We start from the raw sequence: 17942 nt of genomic DNA, 5'->3' as shown, positions 1-17942 counted from the left end.
ATAAAATCTTAGTATATTCTAATTATCCTGGCCCATCACTACTTTAAATCTTTGTTTAAAGTCTTTTTTTTTTTTTGCCTTATCCTTTGCCAAAACAAAACAAAAAAATCTCTAGGTTTTGGGTGACTTTTAAAATATACTTTAATCACTGATTTCTTTATGAATAGTTTCTTTTTGGGTTTTAATTAAGTGATGAATACTGAGTGTCAGTTCAGGAAAATACGAGGCCGTGGGATTGGTTTAGATTTGGTATTATTTTATCCTGTGACTCCTGGTTATGCTCAACTGTGTGCCATACTTAACCTGAGTCAGTTATAGCTCACCTCGGAGTCTGGCCTTTCCCTGTGCTTGTTAGATCAAACTGATGAGTAGGATAGGGGAATGGTAAAACACAAGGTATGCTGCTTTAAGGATTTGTCAGCTGCAGCAACGCTTGTGTACTTCCCAAGAATATCATCCTTAGGTTTTGTAGCTACCGTGGGTCTCAGGGTACAACATAGAGGCCAGTTGTAGTGCTTCTGACTGCAAGTGTGTCGAAGACTTTCAGCACAAGATTTATTTTTCAATCCAGTTAACTAGTAGATGAGTAAAGGCTAACCCCTTGTCTGCTGCTTCTGTTGACATTCAGCGAGGTGTCAGGCTAACATACCTGGACCAGTTAGTAAGTGTAAATGAAGCAGGATAAGGGATTACAGGATTTTGAGCTGTTTACGTTTAATTCCTATTAAATTCTTTCTTGAAACTGGAGCATTATGAGGGATTACTGACAAAGGAAGATGGGTATAAATAAGCTAAAACCTTTACACACACACACACACACACACAAATATGTATATTTGATTCATGCATGAGGCATACCTGGTGCTCATAAGACAGTCTTGGACCTTTGCAAGTCACCACTATAATCAACAAAAAAATCTATTCATGACTGGTCTTGTGACCAACAACCACCCCTGCCAAGGAGTCCTGTATTATCCTGCATTTCCAAGGCTTTCATTGTATCCTAGACATTTGCATGTGATTTGACTGTATCTTAATTGCAGTAAGCAACAATTGTTTCTCTTGAAAAGTTATTTTGATATGACAAAGGCTCAATTTGCCACATATGTCGTCTTCCTGTATATAACATCTTTGGCCAATTTAGGTAACTTTTTTCACATATTCACCACTTAATTACACTAAGAAACTCCTAGATTCTTGTAGTTAAAACACTGCTGATGGGGTAAATATTGAATTTATAATGAATCATAGTTTCTATAACACCTGTAATCATAGTTAAAATTCTCCTGTAGTTCTTGAGAGCAGGAACTGAGTCTTTATTGTAACCCCAGTATTGAACACACTGCTTCATCCCTCTCCAGTGCTGTGAGCTAGATGGTGTGATCCCTATGCTATAGATGAGAACATCAGTGTACCAGAAAAGGTTAAGTGACTTTTCCAAGGTCATCTAGTTTCCATGTGGAGATGTGAGCCAATTCTGTCTGATTCCAAAGTCCTTTTTCATTTTCACCATGCTATCTTGAGTTTTCGCTTATCTGAGCCATGCAAATTCAGGATCGTGAAGGTAGATAATGACTTCAGTTAGGTTAAAATAAGCTTGAAGTATAAAGTGAGCATTCAGTAGAGATGTAGGAGATGTTCCACTCTGAGTTGACCAACAGAGAGGAGAATCAGGGGCAGAAGCCTGGGGGAAGAGTCTCACGTCTTAGCTGCAAAAGAAGGAGAAAATTTCTAGGGGGGTATGTTTGAATTATTAAGTGTTCCTTTTAATCTAACTTCTCTTACTACTAGTGTAGATAATCTAGAGTTGATTGTATATGCTTATCTACTCCAGGGATTATTATTAAACAAATAATGATAGATTTGCTTATCCTGTTATAATTTTAGTTCCTTGGGGGAGAGAAAGAAGCTGCTTTATTTTATCCAACGACTGAGCCAAATTGATCTTGATACTATGAAGGTAAGAGGAATCTGAGTTTATTATTCTGTTTTTTGAATATACAATGATATAACTCAATTGTGTAGAATTCATTTTAGAAAGGATAGAAGGAGGGGCCGGCCCCGTGGCGCAGCGGTTAAGTACTCACGTTCTGCCTCGGCGGCCCGGGGTTCGCCAGTCCGGATCCCAGGTGCAGACATGGCACTGCTTGGCAAGCCACGCTGTGGTAGGCGTCCCACATATAAAAACGTAGAGGAAGATGGGCATGGATATGAGCTCAGGGCCAGTCTTCCTCAGCAAAAAAAAAAAAAAGGAGAGAGGAGGATTGGCAGATGTTAGCTCAGGGCTAATCTTCCTCAAAAAATAAATAAATAAATAAATAAATAAAAAGAATGGAAGGAAATCGTCTCAGTAATGAGATTGTGAGTAATGGATTTTTACTTTTCTAAACTTCCTACATTTTCTAAAATAAGCACTGAATATTTAAATCAAAGAAAAACTAAAAATTGTAAGCATATAGAAAAAGCATAAATAGACCACTACAGCTTGTCAAATCTTAACATTTTGCCTAATTTGCTTCAGATCTGTTATTTTTAGAACAAAATATTAGAAACAATAGGAGGCCTCCTTTTACCCTTCCTGAATTCCATTTCTGTCCTTTCCTCCTCAGACATAAGCATCCTTGTGAATTTGGTGCTTAATCATTTTCATGAATGCTTTTTACTTTTACTACATATGTATGTATAGCCATAAACAATGTATAGTATTATGTTACATGTTTTTCAAACTTTATATAAGTGGTATTGCACACTAAGTAACCTTCTAAAACTTTCCTTTAACATTTATATTTTTGAGAATCAGTCGTGTTGACACACATAGCCCTAGTTACCCCTCAGTCATAGAATAACTTAAAGTTGTACTGAATTTTCTTTTCAATTTTGGTAAACTTGTTTGTCAAATGTTAGTCTAGAGGGTAGATATATTCTTTAAGTTTAATCTATCAATAATCGTTTATTTTGCATCCCCCAGGCCCTTTCAGACCTCAGAAGCCCTGTTTTTCGGACTTCAGTGTCCTGAGAATCATCCTAGCGAGCAGTCAATAGCCCAGCCCCCATCCCAAAATTCTGATTCTGGGAGTTTCGAGTAGAGACCCGGGAATGTACATTTTTCACAAACTCTTCAGGGTGATTCTAATACCATAATTAAAGAAATGTTTCTTGAATGGTTGGTGACAGGATTTGTACCTTATTGTTCACCCTTTTGACATCTGTAAAGTTAAAAAAACTTAGTTTCAGACCTGAAAGATGGTGCAGGGGGTCTCATTCTCCTTTTGTATACTTTTGCAAGATCATCATTTACATTTTTATCAGAGGTTTTGAATGTATTTAATGTACAATATTTTAGTTATTTCAGATCCCCATGAGAGTATATATTTCAATTTTACTTTTGCAAATTAGCTTGCTTATTTTCCATTAAAAATCACTTTTGAAAATATTTAGTGAATGTGTTTCATTCCATCCTACAATAATTTTTTTGTAGACGAAGTAGTGGTTCCTACAGAAAATATTTTATTTGAAGAATAATCAAACCCCAGCCCTTTCTGAAAATGTTATCTAACATTAAAATACTTCATTTTTTTCATGAAGAAGTAAAAAGAATGATCGCTTATCAAAAACGATATCCAAATATTTTGTCCTGCTATTGGAAGAAGGTTGCCACCCTGTTTTGCCCTTGCTCACTGGCAGCAGCATAGGATGTTCTCCTCAGGCAGGGCGTAGGTAAGATGAGTTTTTGTGAGGTGAGACATCTCAGATGATCTCTGAGATCACGTTTTCACAATTTGCAACAAAAATATTTTTGAAGTCATCTTCAAGGCAATCAGTGGGTTTCATTTGCCACTTTTATTCTTTTTTTTTCTAGTTTTCATCAAAAACAAAATTGTTTAACCTCATTTACAAATTATGTATACATTACAATTATTGAAAATAGATTTTTTTTTAAAATATTTTATTTTTCCTTTTTCTCCCCAAAGCCCCCCGGTACATAGTTATGTATTTTTAGTTGTGGGTCCTTCTAGTTGAGGCATGTGGGATGCCACCTCAGCGTGGCTTGATGAGCGGTGCCATGTCTGCGCCCAGGATCCAAGCCAGCGAAACCCTGGGCCACCAAAGCAGAGCACATAAACTTAACCACTCGGCCACGGGGCTGGCCCCTGGAAATAGGTTTTAACCCAATAAGTACTTTGTAGTCAGTGAGTCACTGTAGAGTAAGTAAGTACTTTATAATCAGGGAGTCACTGTAGAGTAAGTAAGTACTTTATAGTCATGAGTCACTGTAGAGTAAGTAAGTACTTTATAGTCAGGGAGTCACTGTAGAGTAATGAAATTGAGACCTTATATGATCTTAGCTTCAGCAGCAGCACAGTTGAACAAAGAATTGATTCCTACCCTAATTTGGCATCCACCTTTTATTCCTTTTTTTTTTAAAAAAAAGCTTTAGTGAGATATAATTCACATACCTTACGAATTACTCATTTAAAGTATGCAAGTCAATGTTTTGGGGGGTTTTTTTTGGTGAGGAATATTGGCCCTGAGCTAACAGCTATTGTCAATCTTCCTCTTTTTGCTTGAGGAAGTTTGTGGCTGAGCTAACATCTGTGTCCATCTTCCTCTATTTTGTATGTGGGATGCCACCACAGCATGGCTTGACGAGTGGTGCATAGATCCACACTTGGGATCCAAACTCACGAACCCCAGGCTGCTGAAGCAGAGTGCACGAACTTAACCCCTATGCCAGCAGGCTGGCCCCAAGTCAATGTTTTTTAGAAAGTCCACAAGGTTGTTAGTCATCACCACAATCTAATTTAAGGTGTAGGTGTTCTTAATACATTCTGGATACAAGTCCCTTATCAGCTATGTGATATGAAAATCTTTTCTCCCATTCTCTGAATTGTCTTTTTACTTTCTTGGTGCTGTCTTTTGGGGGCACAAAAGAGTTTAATTTTTATGTAGTCCAGTTTATCTATTTTTTCCTTCACTTCTTTCTTTCTTTCTTTTTTTTGAGGAAGATTATCCCTGAGCTGACATCTGCTGCCAATCCTCCTCTTTTTGCTGAGGAAGACTGGCCCTGAGCTAACATCCATGCCCATCTTCCTCTACTTTATATGTGGGACGCCTGCCACAACATGGTGTGCCAAGAGGTGCCATGTCCACACCCGGGATCTGAACCAGCGAACCCCGGGCCGCCGAAGCGGAACATGGGAACTTAACCTCTGTGCCACCAGGCCAGGCTGGCCCCTCTTTCACGTGTTGTTTTTTTGCTCTCATATCCAAGAAAGCATTGCCTAATCCAGGGTCACAACCTTTTATTCTTGACTCCGTTTTCTTCATGCTAAATTTAGTTAGCTGGCCTCTGAAGCCAGGAATTGTATAACGGTGAGGAGGACATGCAGTGTTTGATGTTAATAACAGGCAGTAATTTGTCAGATGTATTAGTGAATCCTAAGAGAGCGAAATGCCTGCTTTATGTACCTTCTCTTACCTCATATATGTTAAATTATAGAATTGCCACCCCTGAGTCATTTCCCCTGGTTCTCTTTCCCTGCTCCTCTGGACATTGTCTTTCCCAGAGGACACTAATGATTCTTTACTCATCTCTTATCCTTAGTACTTGGCATATACAGAAGACTTTTAATAGATAATAGGATCGTTTCATCCTGTTTGGCTAGTAACACAATAGAATATCGTATAGCCTTTAAAAGTGACAAGTGAGTGGACCATTTAACTGTGTAAGGAGTAGTTTATATTAAATATTGCTGGGAGTACAAGAATAACAATGTGAACAATGATCAAAACACTTTAGGGGCTGGCCTGGTGGCATAGTGGTTGGGTTCCTGTGTTCCACTTTGGCAGTCCAGGGTTCACAAGTTTAGATCCCTGATTAGCCCTGAGGTAACATCTGCTGCCAATCCTCCTCTTTTTGCTGAGGAAGACTGGCCCTGAGCTAACATCCGTGCCCATCTTCCTCTACTTTATATGGGGGACGCTACCACAGCATGGCGTGCCAATCTGTACCATGACCGCACCCAGTATCCGAACTGGCAAACCCTTGGCGGCCAAAGCTGAACGTGCGCACTTAACTGCTGTGCTACCCGGGTCGGCCCTCACCTTTTCTCTTAAAGGAAGCACTTTATGGCTTCTCTTTGGCGTAGCTGAATAGCCAGCATCACTACTCTTGTGCTTTGGAGCCACTGTTAAGTAAAATAAGGGTGACTTGAACACAAGTATTGTGATCCATGACAGTCAATCTGATAACCAAAGTGGCTACTAAGTGGCTAGTGCACGGATAGCGGCACAGTGTGGACACACTGGGCAAAGGGATGATTCACGCCCTGAGCCGGACGGCACCAGATTTCATCAGCTTCTCAGAATGTCATGCGATTTAAAACTTATGAATTATTTATTTCTGGAATTTTTCATTCAGTATTTTCAGACTGCAGTTGACTGTGGGTAACTGTAACCGTGGGAAGAGAAACTGTGGATAAGAAGGAACTACTGTAGAATTTTATCTTCCTTCCTACCATTTCTTATCTATATGGGAGGATGGTTTCTTTCTTTTTTTTTAAGGATTCTAGTGATGGATACTATATAGAGACATTTAGAAAAAAATTTAGACAGCACCTGTAGTAATACGGCTTGTATGCTTTGTATGATCTGACTGAGTATGTTTAACTTGAATACAAGACTAACTTACTAAAAGCTAATTAAATCATGTACATAATAAAGAGATTGAAATCCATATCTTTCTGTTATTAGAATCCATTAGGAAGAAGTAAAATATACCCAGATCCAATATGCTTGATCTATCTGGTAGTGATACCTAAAAAACGTAATGATGTTAATATCTTGTCATTTCCCTTTGTATTCTTCTTACTTGAGAACAATTAAATAGCTTTGACTTTGCACTGTAGATGAGAATGACTGCACAAAAATTTAGACAGAGTTCTGTGTTATCATATTAATTTAAACATAATTTTCTAGGTAATTAATGATCCTATCCATGGCCACATTGAACTCCACCCTCTCCTCATCCGAATCATTGACACACCTCAATTTCAGCGGCTTCGATATATTAAACAGTTGGGAGGCGGTTACTATGTTTTTCCAGGAGCTTCACACAATCGATTTGAACATAGTCTCGGGTAAGAGGGGAATTGAGGTGGGGAACTTACAGTGACTAAGTACCTTTTCTGTCTCATGAAATGATTGTCTCATCTTATGTTTTAGAGAATAGTTTGACACATGGTAATAATATGCTTATTTTATCGATGAGAAAATTGAGGCTTAAGTTTACCTTGTTCTATTTTCTTTATTTTATATATTCTTGTAAGCCACCTCAGATCCTTTCTGGAAAGATAATGAAACTGTCTACTGACAGGTCATTTAGATGAAATATTTAAATATTATTTAAAAGCTAATAGGGTTCGTTACTGATATAACTAACTTTGTAAGTTTGATTATTTAATTTTCCTGTAGTCTCTATTTAGTCTTCTACAGAACTGCCCTTTGAAACCAGATCGTTTGCTTACCTATCAGGAAGTATGTAAGTCAGAAAAGCATTCACAAACTTAGAGAAGGTGGCACCCCTGTTACCTACAGCAAAGTTGAGACTTTGGTTTGCTTCCTTTCTAAAACGTACAGCCAGGAGGACGTGGGCTGGGAAGAACTAGACAGTTTTCTAGATTTTCATGAAGCGCTCACAGTATATTACTTTGTTGTTTGTTTGTTTTGAAGCATTTTTAATTAGCTAGAACCTATGTGTCTACTCAAATGTTCATTCATTCATCAAAAAATATTTATTGAAAACTTTCTAGGCCCTGCCAGACCAACAAGATAGCAATTATCTCTATCGTCATGGAGTTCAGAGTTTAGGGGAGAAGAAAGATTTGGTGTTCATTCAGAAATTACTTTCAGGGGAAAGTGCTAAAAGTGCATTTGATGTTTGTTAGGCACTTGGTCTTCAGTCTGTGTTGTGAATGTTACAAAACCAGAAGTCCTGCTTTTTTTCTTAAAAAAAGGAACTGTGGTAAAATACACAGAGTATAAAATTTACCATCTTAACCATCTTTAAACGAGCAGTTCAATGGTATTAAATATACCCACATTATTGTGCAACCAAACTCCAGAACTTTTTCATCTTACAAAAGTGAAACTCTCTACCTTTAAAGAACAGTTCTGCATTCCCCTCTCCACCCAGCCCCTGGCAACCACCATTCTATCTTCTGTTCCTATGAATCTGACTACTCTGGGTACCTCATATAAGTGATATCGTGCATATTTGTCTTTTTGTAACTGGCTTATTTCACTTACTGTAATTTTCTTAAGGTTCGTCTGTCAGAATTTCCTTTCTTTTTAAAGCTGTGTAACGTTCCATTGTGTGCACAGACCACATTTTGTTTCTCCCTTCATTTGTCGGTGGACACTCGGGCTGCTTCCACCTCTTTGGCTATTGTGAATAGTGCTGCTGTGAACATGGGTGTGCAAATATCTCTTTGAGACCCTGCTTTCAATTGGTTTGAGTGTATACCCAGAAGTGGGATTGCTGGATCATATGGTAATTCTATTTTTAATTTTTTGAGGAACCTCCATACCATTTTCCATAGCAGCTGTGCCATTATACTTTTCCGCTAACAGTGTACAAGGGTTCCAATTTCTCCATATCCTGGCCAACATTTGTTATTTTTGTTTTTTGGGGGGGATGATAGCCATCCTAATGGGTCTGAAGTGATATCTCATGGTGGTTTTGATTTTGCGTTTCCCTGATCATTAGTGATGCTGAGCCAAGAGGTCCTGCTTTGGGGATTCTGTTTGTGTGCTCCTGCCTACTTCTGAAACAGACTATTCTGTTAAGTTGACCTAGAAATATATTAAAAACATTTGAGAAACATATTAAAGTTCTTGAGGACCAGAAGTGTTACTCACCTTTCAAATAGAAGAATAACTTGGTGTTTTTGGTGTTTTTGCTCTGCAGTGTAGGATATCTAGCAGGATGTCTGGTTCGCGCCTTACGTGAAAAACAACCAGAGCTGCAGATAAGTGAACGAGATATGCTCTGTGTTCAGATTGCTGGGCTTTGTCATGATCTTGGTAAGATGTACAAAGAGCCAGAGCTGTTATGTAAAACCGTGACACGTTACCTCTCTTTGAAGATAAAAAACCTGACTAACCAAGAGAAATATGAAAGTTGTGTTTTTTGCATTCTTTTTTTTTTTGGAAGATTGGCCCTGAGCTAACATCTGTTGGCAGTCCTCTTTTTGTTTTTCTCCCCAAAGCCCCGGTACATAGTTGTATATTCTAGTTGTAGGTCATTCTAGTTCTTCTATGTAGGATGCCTGCCACAGCATGGCTTGATGAGCGGTGCCATGTCCGCGCACAGGATCCGCACTGGTGAACCCCGGACCGCTGAAGTGGAGCACACAAACTTAACCACTCAGCCACGGGGCTGGCCCCTGAAAGTTATGTTTTAATTCTTCAGTTAACATTAATGTTAATGTACCATTACTTCTTCCTAGAATGATTCATAAGCCCAAAGTACTGCTATTTTGTTTTTTTGTAGTTTTTCAGGGAATTTCCCTTGTTAAACATCTTTGCTACAAGTTATATGAAAAGACTTTCTGTTAGTGAGGTTTTCTGAGTTTTCTGTATTTAGGATAATGTGAATTTGATTTTTCTTTTATCTTTCTTGTTGAATAAAATTGCCATTTTTCCTTCAGTTACTTGTCGAATCCATTCTTCTCATACCTGGAGTATGTAATCTAGCAGATTAACAGCAGATTTAGAGAACTCCTTTTCTTCCCTGACCCTTGTGAGGTCTGGGGCCACTTAAATTCAAAGAGAAGAATAGCATCCTTTCCCTTTGACAAAGAAAGAGGAAAGAGACTGTCTTTTATCACAGGAGTTTTTACCCCTATCCTTTGTACCTTTGGGAGGATCCTGAGAGATTGTGTGTGTCCTCAGGGCAGGGAAAGGGAGGTGTCTGGGTGTCACTAGTCAGATACTTAAAGGGACAGGGCACTCTCTTCTGCATGTCCCCTTGGAGGTTCCACTGGGACTAATACCACATCCCACTTAACAGATTCTTGGTTTGAGAGGGAGTTATTGAGAAAGCTTTGCCAGGCTCCAGGAGTGTCAGCACTGCAGTGAGGAGCCTTTGTACACAGACTGCACCATGCAGAAAGGCAGGGCTGGGGCAGGTGGGCTTCCTCTCCACCCAGGTCACTCCCTTCTACAGAAATTCTGATCCTTCCAGAGCTGTGCCTCAACAAAATTCTTATTCCTAAGTGTCGTGGAACTTTAAAATCACTTACGAATAAGAAACTAGTGATCTCCTTTTCATTGCTCACGTCATCAGTGAAAACCCAAGATACAGCCCTGACATGTGTGTGTTTATTATAAAATATATTATGTGCATTGTAAAATTTACATAAAAATAGATGTTTTTAAAAGAGGAGAGTAAAAAAAAAAGTTCTCATATTTTCTTCCTGCGCTCCAGTGGATTGTCTTAAAACTGCTGTTCTAATACAAATATTCCATCTGAAGATGCCAAAAGTTTTTGTCATTGACATTCCTTTTAGTCGTACAAAACCGTCCTTCCATCAGTTTATGGAAGCTCTGGTGACTCAGGGACCCCTGCTTGGCGAGCTTACTTTTCTGCATGATTCTGCTTCCTGTTGTCTTGTTTTAGAAAATGGGAAGGAAGAGTTTGTCCCTTTTTGTGATGTATTTGCAGATTATTAATTTCTGTTGATATTCAAGCTAAACTAAAAAGCCAAAAAAATAGATTGACTTTTTACCAATTTACCAACATTTTTCTTGTTCTAAGGCTGCTTTTGTTTTTAAGGTCATGGGCCATTTTCTCATATGTTTGATGGAAGATTTATTCCACTTGCTCGCCCAGACATGAAATGGACGGTAAGTATCCATGTATTCAGTAGTCAATAAAATAAAGACTATTTAAGTAGCCACTGCTGTGAATACTACACTTCCTCTTTACAGGGTTCAGGATGCTTTCATATATATATTTGTTGTTGTTTTGTTTTGTTTTTTTCCTTTGATCCTCTCAGTAGTCTGTAAGGAAGGAATCATTGTCTCCATTTTTGGAGAAATTGTAGCTTACAGAGGTGGATTGATGCACCAGAAATCACAAAGCCGTTAAATAGTAGAGCGAGCACTAGAAAATCAGGTTTTCTAACTGCTAGTTAAATGCTCTTTCTACTCTGTCACACTACGGTAAAATAGAAAATAAAATGAAAGGCCAACTCCAGTTTTGACTCATTCTGTATGACCGTGAAGTAACTGACACCAACGAAGTTTTATCATATATATTAAGTGAACTATTTTATAATTAGAGATTTGCAGGTGGCCAACCTGTATTTTTGGAATCAATTTTTGAGTAGTAGAGTTAGGTTGGCTCCTGTTTTTTGCCACATTGTATTTCTGGAACTTGGAGTAGAGAAGGGTAGTAATATGTGTTGACCACTTCTGACATGTCAACCACTGTTTTCTTTCTCTTTCTTTTTTTTAAAGGTTTAATTCACATACTGTAAGTTGCACAGATCCTAAGTGTACAGTTCAGTGAGTTCTCACAAGTGCGTACATCCATGTAACCACTGCTCACATCAGGATATAGAATGTTTCCATCTTCTTAAGAAATTCCCTGTGCCCCTTTCAGTCAATTGCTACCTGTCCCCTACCCTCACCTTCTGATTTTTACAAGCATAGATTGGTTTCCTCTGTTTTTCGACTTGATAATAGTATAATCATATGGTAGGTACTCTGGAGTCTTGCTTTGTTCACTCAACATAATGAGTTTGAGATTCAGTCGTGTTGCACACGTCAGTAGTTGATCTCGTTTTATTACTGAGGCAGGATTTCATTGTATAAATAAGTCACAGTTTGTGTATCCTTTCTTCTTTTGATGGGATTTGGGTTGTTTTCAGTTTTTGGCTATTAGAAATAAGGTTGCTATGCACATTATTAGACATGCTTTTTGTGGAAGATGTTTTCATTTCTCTTAGGTAAATACCTAGGAGTAGAATTTCTGGGTTATAAAGTAGATGCATGTTTAACTTTATAAAAAACGGCCAGAGCTTTCCAATGTGGTTGCACCCTTTACACTCCACCAGCAATGTATGAGAGTTCCTGTTCCATAGCCTCACCAAGATTTGTTTTTTTCAGATTAGCCCTTCTAGTGAGGGTAAAATGGTATCTTGTGGTTTACTATGTGTTTTCTGATGTAGGTTAAGTACCATTTCCTGTACTTTGTACTTTGCACTGATGTATCTTCTTTTGTGAAGAGTTCTTTCAACACTTTACCCATTTTAAAAATTTGACTGTTTACCTTTTTGCTATTGATTTGAGGAATTCTTTGTCTTATATATATTGTGAATATGTTTGCCCAGTCTCTGACTTGCTAATTCATTTTTTTAATGATGACTTTGGAGAAGCAGAAATTTTAAATTTCAGTGAAGTGCTGTGCTTCTCCAACCCAGCAGGACGGATAGTTTCTCTGCAGTTCTGCTGCCGTGGGGCCTGCCCTCTGGCTAAAAGCTGGAGCAGAGCTGGAATATTACCCAGCGCCTCTCTGTTTCAAATGTTCACTTCCCTCTAACATCTGCCTTAACATCTGCCTGCTGTTGGTCGCTCTCCAGAACCCTTGGGGAGTCGTCCAGAGTTTCTAGTTTTCTCCAGCAGAGTTGGTCAAAATAGCATCTACTCAGCCATTCCCAAGTCTTTTTCTTTAAATATTTTGCCTTTCACATTTAAGTCTTTAACTCATGTGGAATTTATTTTTGTGTATGCATATGATAGAAATCTAATTTTTTAAAATATGGATGATTGTTTATTGAATAGTTCATCCTTTCCCCATTGATCTATAATACTAACCCCAGCATTTATTAGCTTTCCATATATGTTGAATCTTTCTGCATTTTGTTCTGTCCCACACTTTCTTATATTATTATTACTTTATAATAAGTCTTGATAGTTGGTAGGACAACTGTTCACACCTTTTCTTTTACTGAGTATCTTTGGCACTTTGCTCTTCTGTTATAAATTTTATAATTTTCTTCATAAAGGTCTTATACATCTTTTGTTATATTTACTCCTAAGTTGCTTATAATTTTAGTTGTTGTCTGTGCAATCTTTGTGGAACTTAAATTTTTCTGCATATTTTTATATATTTTTTTCTGAACCATTTGAAAGTCAGTCGAGGACATACCCCTTTATTCCTAAGTATTTCACTATTTCCTAAAAACAAGAACATTTTCTTACATAACCTCTGTACAATTATCAAAATCAGGAAAGTAATATTGATGCAGTACTGTTAGCTAATTGACAGATTTTCTTTCAAATTTTACCAATTGTCCATGTAGAAAAAGGAGTAAAAAAACTTTTTTTTTTTCCTGATCCAAACATGCATTGCACTTAGTTGCCATTTCTCTTTAGTCTCTTTTGATCTGGAATAATTCTTCAGTCTCTCTTTCGTGACCTTGTCCATTTTTGAAGAGTACCGGTGAGTTATTTTGTGGAATGTTCCTCAGTTTGAGTTTCAGTTTGTCTGATGTTTCCTCATAGTGTCAGACTATCCATTTTTGGCAGAATGCCACCGTAGGGGAGAAAGACAATTCCTCTTCTCTGTAGGTCCCTCTGGCTGGTCTAAGGATTAAATTGACATGAGACAGAACAACAGGAGAAAATCAAAGTTTAATAACATGTATACATGGGATAAACCCAGGAAAACTGAGTAACTCGCCAAAATGGCCAAAGCCACCACTTTAAATACCATCTTCAGCTAAAGACAAAGGAAGAGGTTGGGGGTAGTGGTTTGGGGCTTCACAGGAAAGGATGGCAATTTATATGGAGATGGAAAAGCAAGTGTTTGATCAACAAATGTTTTCTGGGCCATCTATAGACAACGTAACCCGAGAGAGAATTTTGATACAAATGGGCTTAGCAAGGATCCTCCTATCTACCACACCTAGTTTATATTATACTATAGCTATCTTATGGTATTAGCTCCCTCCTGGAACAAGACTTCTATCTTAAAATTCTTTTTTTTTTTTTGCGGAAGATTAGCCCTGAGCTTAACATCCACTGCCAGTCCTCCTCTTTTTACTGAGGAAGATTGGCCCTGAGCTAATAACTATGCCCATCTTCCTCTATTTTATATGTGGGATGCCTGCCACAGCGTGGCTTGAGAAGCGGTGCATAGGTCTGCAGCTGGGATCTGAACCGGTGAACCCTGGGCTGCCAAAGCATAGCATACGAACTTAACTGCTATGTCACCAAGCTGGCCCCTATCTTAAATTCTTTTAGGCAATTAGGAGGAAGATCAAAGTTTCTTTCAGAGTTTTTTTCTCCTTAAAAATAATCAAGCCAGAGACACATTTTTGGGTGGGCAATTCTGATCCCCTACAGTCATGCCTTTGAAACTTTAAGAAGTTTCACAGTCCAGAAGCTGAGTTGGTACGTTGTTCCATTTCGCTGAACATGTCTCTTAGTCCTGATAATAGACCAGTCCAGTTAAATTCATTTTAGAGGGCAATGATGCATGGGGGCTCCCAGTGTTAGTTCTATATTATATAAGCAAGCAATTAGGTATTTAATAAGAAGCATTTCTATGGAAACAAAAATAAAGTTAAAGGTTAGAGCAAATTATAAACCAGTTTCTGAGTCCAGGGGACAACCAGTCAAGAAGGTTTCTAGATGTCAGGGTTGAAGGATCTTTTGCAGTTTGAAATGTCTCTGATGATGTCATCAGGCATTCAGGTATCCTTTTAAGTGGCTTACACAGCAACAGGCATGCTATCTTGGTGACCTCTACAAAGTTTCTATCAAGTTGTCCAGCTTCAGTTTTCAGGGCTTCAGGAACAAGGGTGGTTTCAGTTGTCAGTGATTCCAAATGAAAATGATGGGAAATAACTGAAAATGTTAGTTTGGAGATTTGTAGGCCAGATATTTCAAGAGACTAGAAGAATTCAGGATCCAGTCCAGTTTACAGGTAGAAAACAAAAACCTTAAAGATAATTAACAGAACTGCAATCTAATATGTATGATTGTGTATTATAGTTTCTACTGAAACAAATTTTCTCTCTAAAATCACCCCATTTTACCAAAGATAGACAAATTAAGGCTTGTTGATTTGTAAAAATAAGTCTAGTTTCAATAAACCTGGCCCAATTATTTACGTAAGTACAGCAAGAATAGCAATTGATCGTATAGGCTCTTTTCAATCTGCTTCATTGGAACTTTTTATAAGGAATCTCAGATTGAACTTTAAAGGCCTCTTGAGGCCAGGAAAGCCAAGCCAAGGACTTGTCATCAGACTCTGCCTGCAATACCTATAGATTTGGGTAAATTCCTCTCTTCTTGAGGTCCCCAAAATATCCTGAGGTTCTTTGCACCTGCCAGGAAAGTGACTTTATTTACTCACCTGATAAGATTGCTGGGAATCTTGTAAGAGCAAGGTTCCAGGCCACTATTTGCAAGTGGCTTTATTTGTTTCATAAAGTCAATCTTTTTTTTTTTTTTTAAAGATTTTATTTTTTTTCCTTTTTCTCCCCAAAGCCCCCCGGTACATAGTTGTATATTCTTCGTTATGGGTCCTTCTAGTTGTGGCATGTAGGACGCTGCCTCAGCGTGGTTTAGATGAGCAGTGCCATGTCCGTGCCCAGGATTCGAACCAATGAAACACTGGGCTGCCTGCAGCGGAGTGCATGATCTTAACCACTCAGCCACAGGGCCAGCCCCTCATAAAGTCAATCTTTGTCCCTTAGCTGCCTTGTCATAACTGAGTCTGCATGTTTTTCTCAAATATGACATTCCAGTCAAAGCCTTAGTAATACAACCAATGTTCCCAATTGTGTCTTTTTATAAGGAGAACATAATCTTATTGAACTTATGCAGATTAACTATATTGCCATGAAAATAACAATATACACTAAGAGTTTCCAAATTCTGGAGGGATCAGGTAGGGAGAAAAACATAAATGCTTCAATTCTGCTTATAAAAGTATAATTTACCAAATTGCTGTAATTCATAGTTAGCTTAAAAGAAAATAGAAAAAAATTTCCTTAAATCTGGAAAAACAAAACATTAAAAAATCAGCAGGGGCCAGTCCTGTGACCAAGTGGTTAAGTTCACGCGCTCCACTTCGGCGGCCCAGGGTTTTGCCGGTTCAGATCCTGGAGGCAGACATGGCACTGCTCATCAGGCCGTGCTCAGGTGGCATCCCACATAGTATGACCAGAAGGACCTACAACTAGAATATACAACTATGTACTAGGGGGCTTTGGGGAGAAGAAGAAGAAGGGGGCGCTGAAAGAATATTGGCAACAGAGATAGCTCGGGGGCCGATCTTTGAAAAAAAATCAATATTTCAAATGAAAAGTCATAAAAATTATAATTATCTTCATCAGTTCATTTAGTACCATGTAATCAACTCTTGATTTTCATCTTCTATTAGCAGTTTCATGAAGCCATCAGTTTCTCCACTAGAGTTCTGTAATTTTTTTACCCAGTTCAGTTTTATGATCTGAAAGTTTGTCAGAAACCTGTATTCTAGAGCAAGCATCAGAGTCTTTCCCATGAATCCCTTTGAAGGTGAAACATATTTTCAAAAGCATCAGAGTAAAACAATAACTGTCTGTAAATGACAGAAGACTTCAGAATGACAAGGAAATTTGGTTATTTTTGTGACATACAACACTTTAAGATAATAACTAGAATTATGGTTGACAATCAGGACAGATCAGAATTTTAGGAATGTCATGTAATTTTTTAAACATTTACATCAGTAACATTACCCACACAATATCATAAGTCCCTATGAAACAGTGCTTAGTTATCCATTTAACCATGGTGACAATCAAAAGATTTTCAGGCAAATGCAGAAAATTAAATAGCTGTAAGAAAAACCTTAGCACCTATGATTAAAGATCTGATAAAAACAATCCAGGAAAATTTATTTTGATAAAACATAAAAATCCCTACACTTCTGGTAGACTACTCAAAGGAAGGAAAAACCTTTCATGATCTCTTTATCAAGAGCAGACTAAAAGTTTAAGAAAATTATCCTTTTAGAGAGGGAAAAAAACAAATTCTAATTTTGTACCAGCTTACTTTTGACATTAAAACTCATTTACTTAAATAGATTTACTTCAATCTTAGCCAACTTGACCACATGTAACTATTTTCTCAAGTTTTTCTTCCATAAGCCTTCTATAACCTTGTTAACAAACAAAAATATCTTTCTTTACCTGCTTTACTGAAAGCATACATCTTACTTTCCTTGAATACAAAGGTGTTTTCCTTATTAATTTTTAGTAGCTTTAATCACATATATTAATTAGAATTTTTAACCCTTAGAAACCTTAATTTTTTAGTGAAAACTAAGAAACAGCCAATTATGAACTGTCTTTTACATTAGCACTTTGTGGCTTGGCAAATGTATAAATAATTTTTATAATTTCTAGAAACATATTAATTTATAGTACAATCTTGTAATAAAATACAAGACACATTTACTAATGGACTGAAACATCTTTTGGTTTCTCTGTAATAAGCCAAAAGTAGATAAACCTATATTTAGTAATTAACATCTAATATTTTATCTTATTTGGAAATGATGTAGATACTCAATGAATTTTTATATTTTAAATTAACCTAGCAAAACTTCAAAGTTTCAAGTTACCAAAGAGATTTTGGAAGTTATTTTAAATACTTGTGTCATAAAATATAATTGTTGCTAAAAGTTTATCTATAAACTCTTACCTCACTTACATCTAAATCATTTGCTCTCAACAAGTATGTTTAGATTACCCATGAAAACTTCATGAAACGTTAGACAAAAGTAGCAACCATTTTAAGTTATTGTTTTGCTGACAAATGTGTAACAGGTATAACATGAGCTTATTTGCCTAGCAAACCCAGGCTGCATGTCTGTA

General features: G+C 37.5%; 1 protein-coding gene across 1 annotated transcript in view; it reads left to right on the top strand.

Moving 5' to 3' along the window:
• SAMHD1 (SAM and HD domain containing deoxynucleoside triphosphate triphosphohydrolase 1) overlaps window positions 1–17942 on the top strand; it is a 52537-nt gene that overhangs the window by 7595 nt on the left and 27000 nt on the right. The window contains exons 3-6 of the mRNA XM_014847159.3: window positions 1888–1960; window positions 6979–7139; window positions 8969–9084; window positions 10838–10908. Of these exons, the coding sequence (XP_014702645.2) occupies window positions 1888–1960; window positions 6979–7139; window positions 8969–9084; window positions 10838–10908 (421 nt within the window). The remainder of the gene's footprint in view (window positions 1–1887; window positions 1961–6978; window positions 7140–8968; window positions 9085–10837; window positions 10909–17942) is intronic.

Source organism: Equus asinus, chromosome 15, assembly GCF_041296235.1.
Source record: "Equus asinus isolate D_3611 breed Donkey chromosome 15, EquAss-T2T_v2, whole genome shotgun sequence".
Classification (NCBI taxonomy): domain Eukaryota; kingdom Metazoa; phylum Chordata; class Mammalia; order Perissodactyla; family Equidae; genus Equus; species Equus asinus.
The sequence above is the reverse complement of the archived record's forward strand: the minus strand, read 5'-3'. Positions and strand labels throughout refer to the sequence as shown.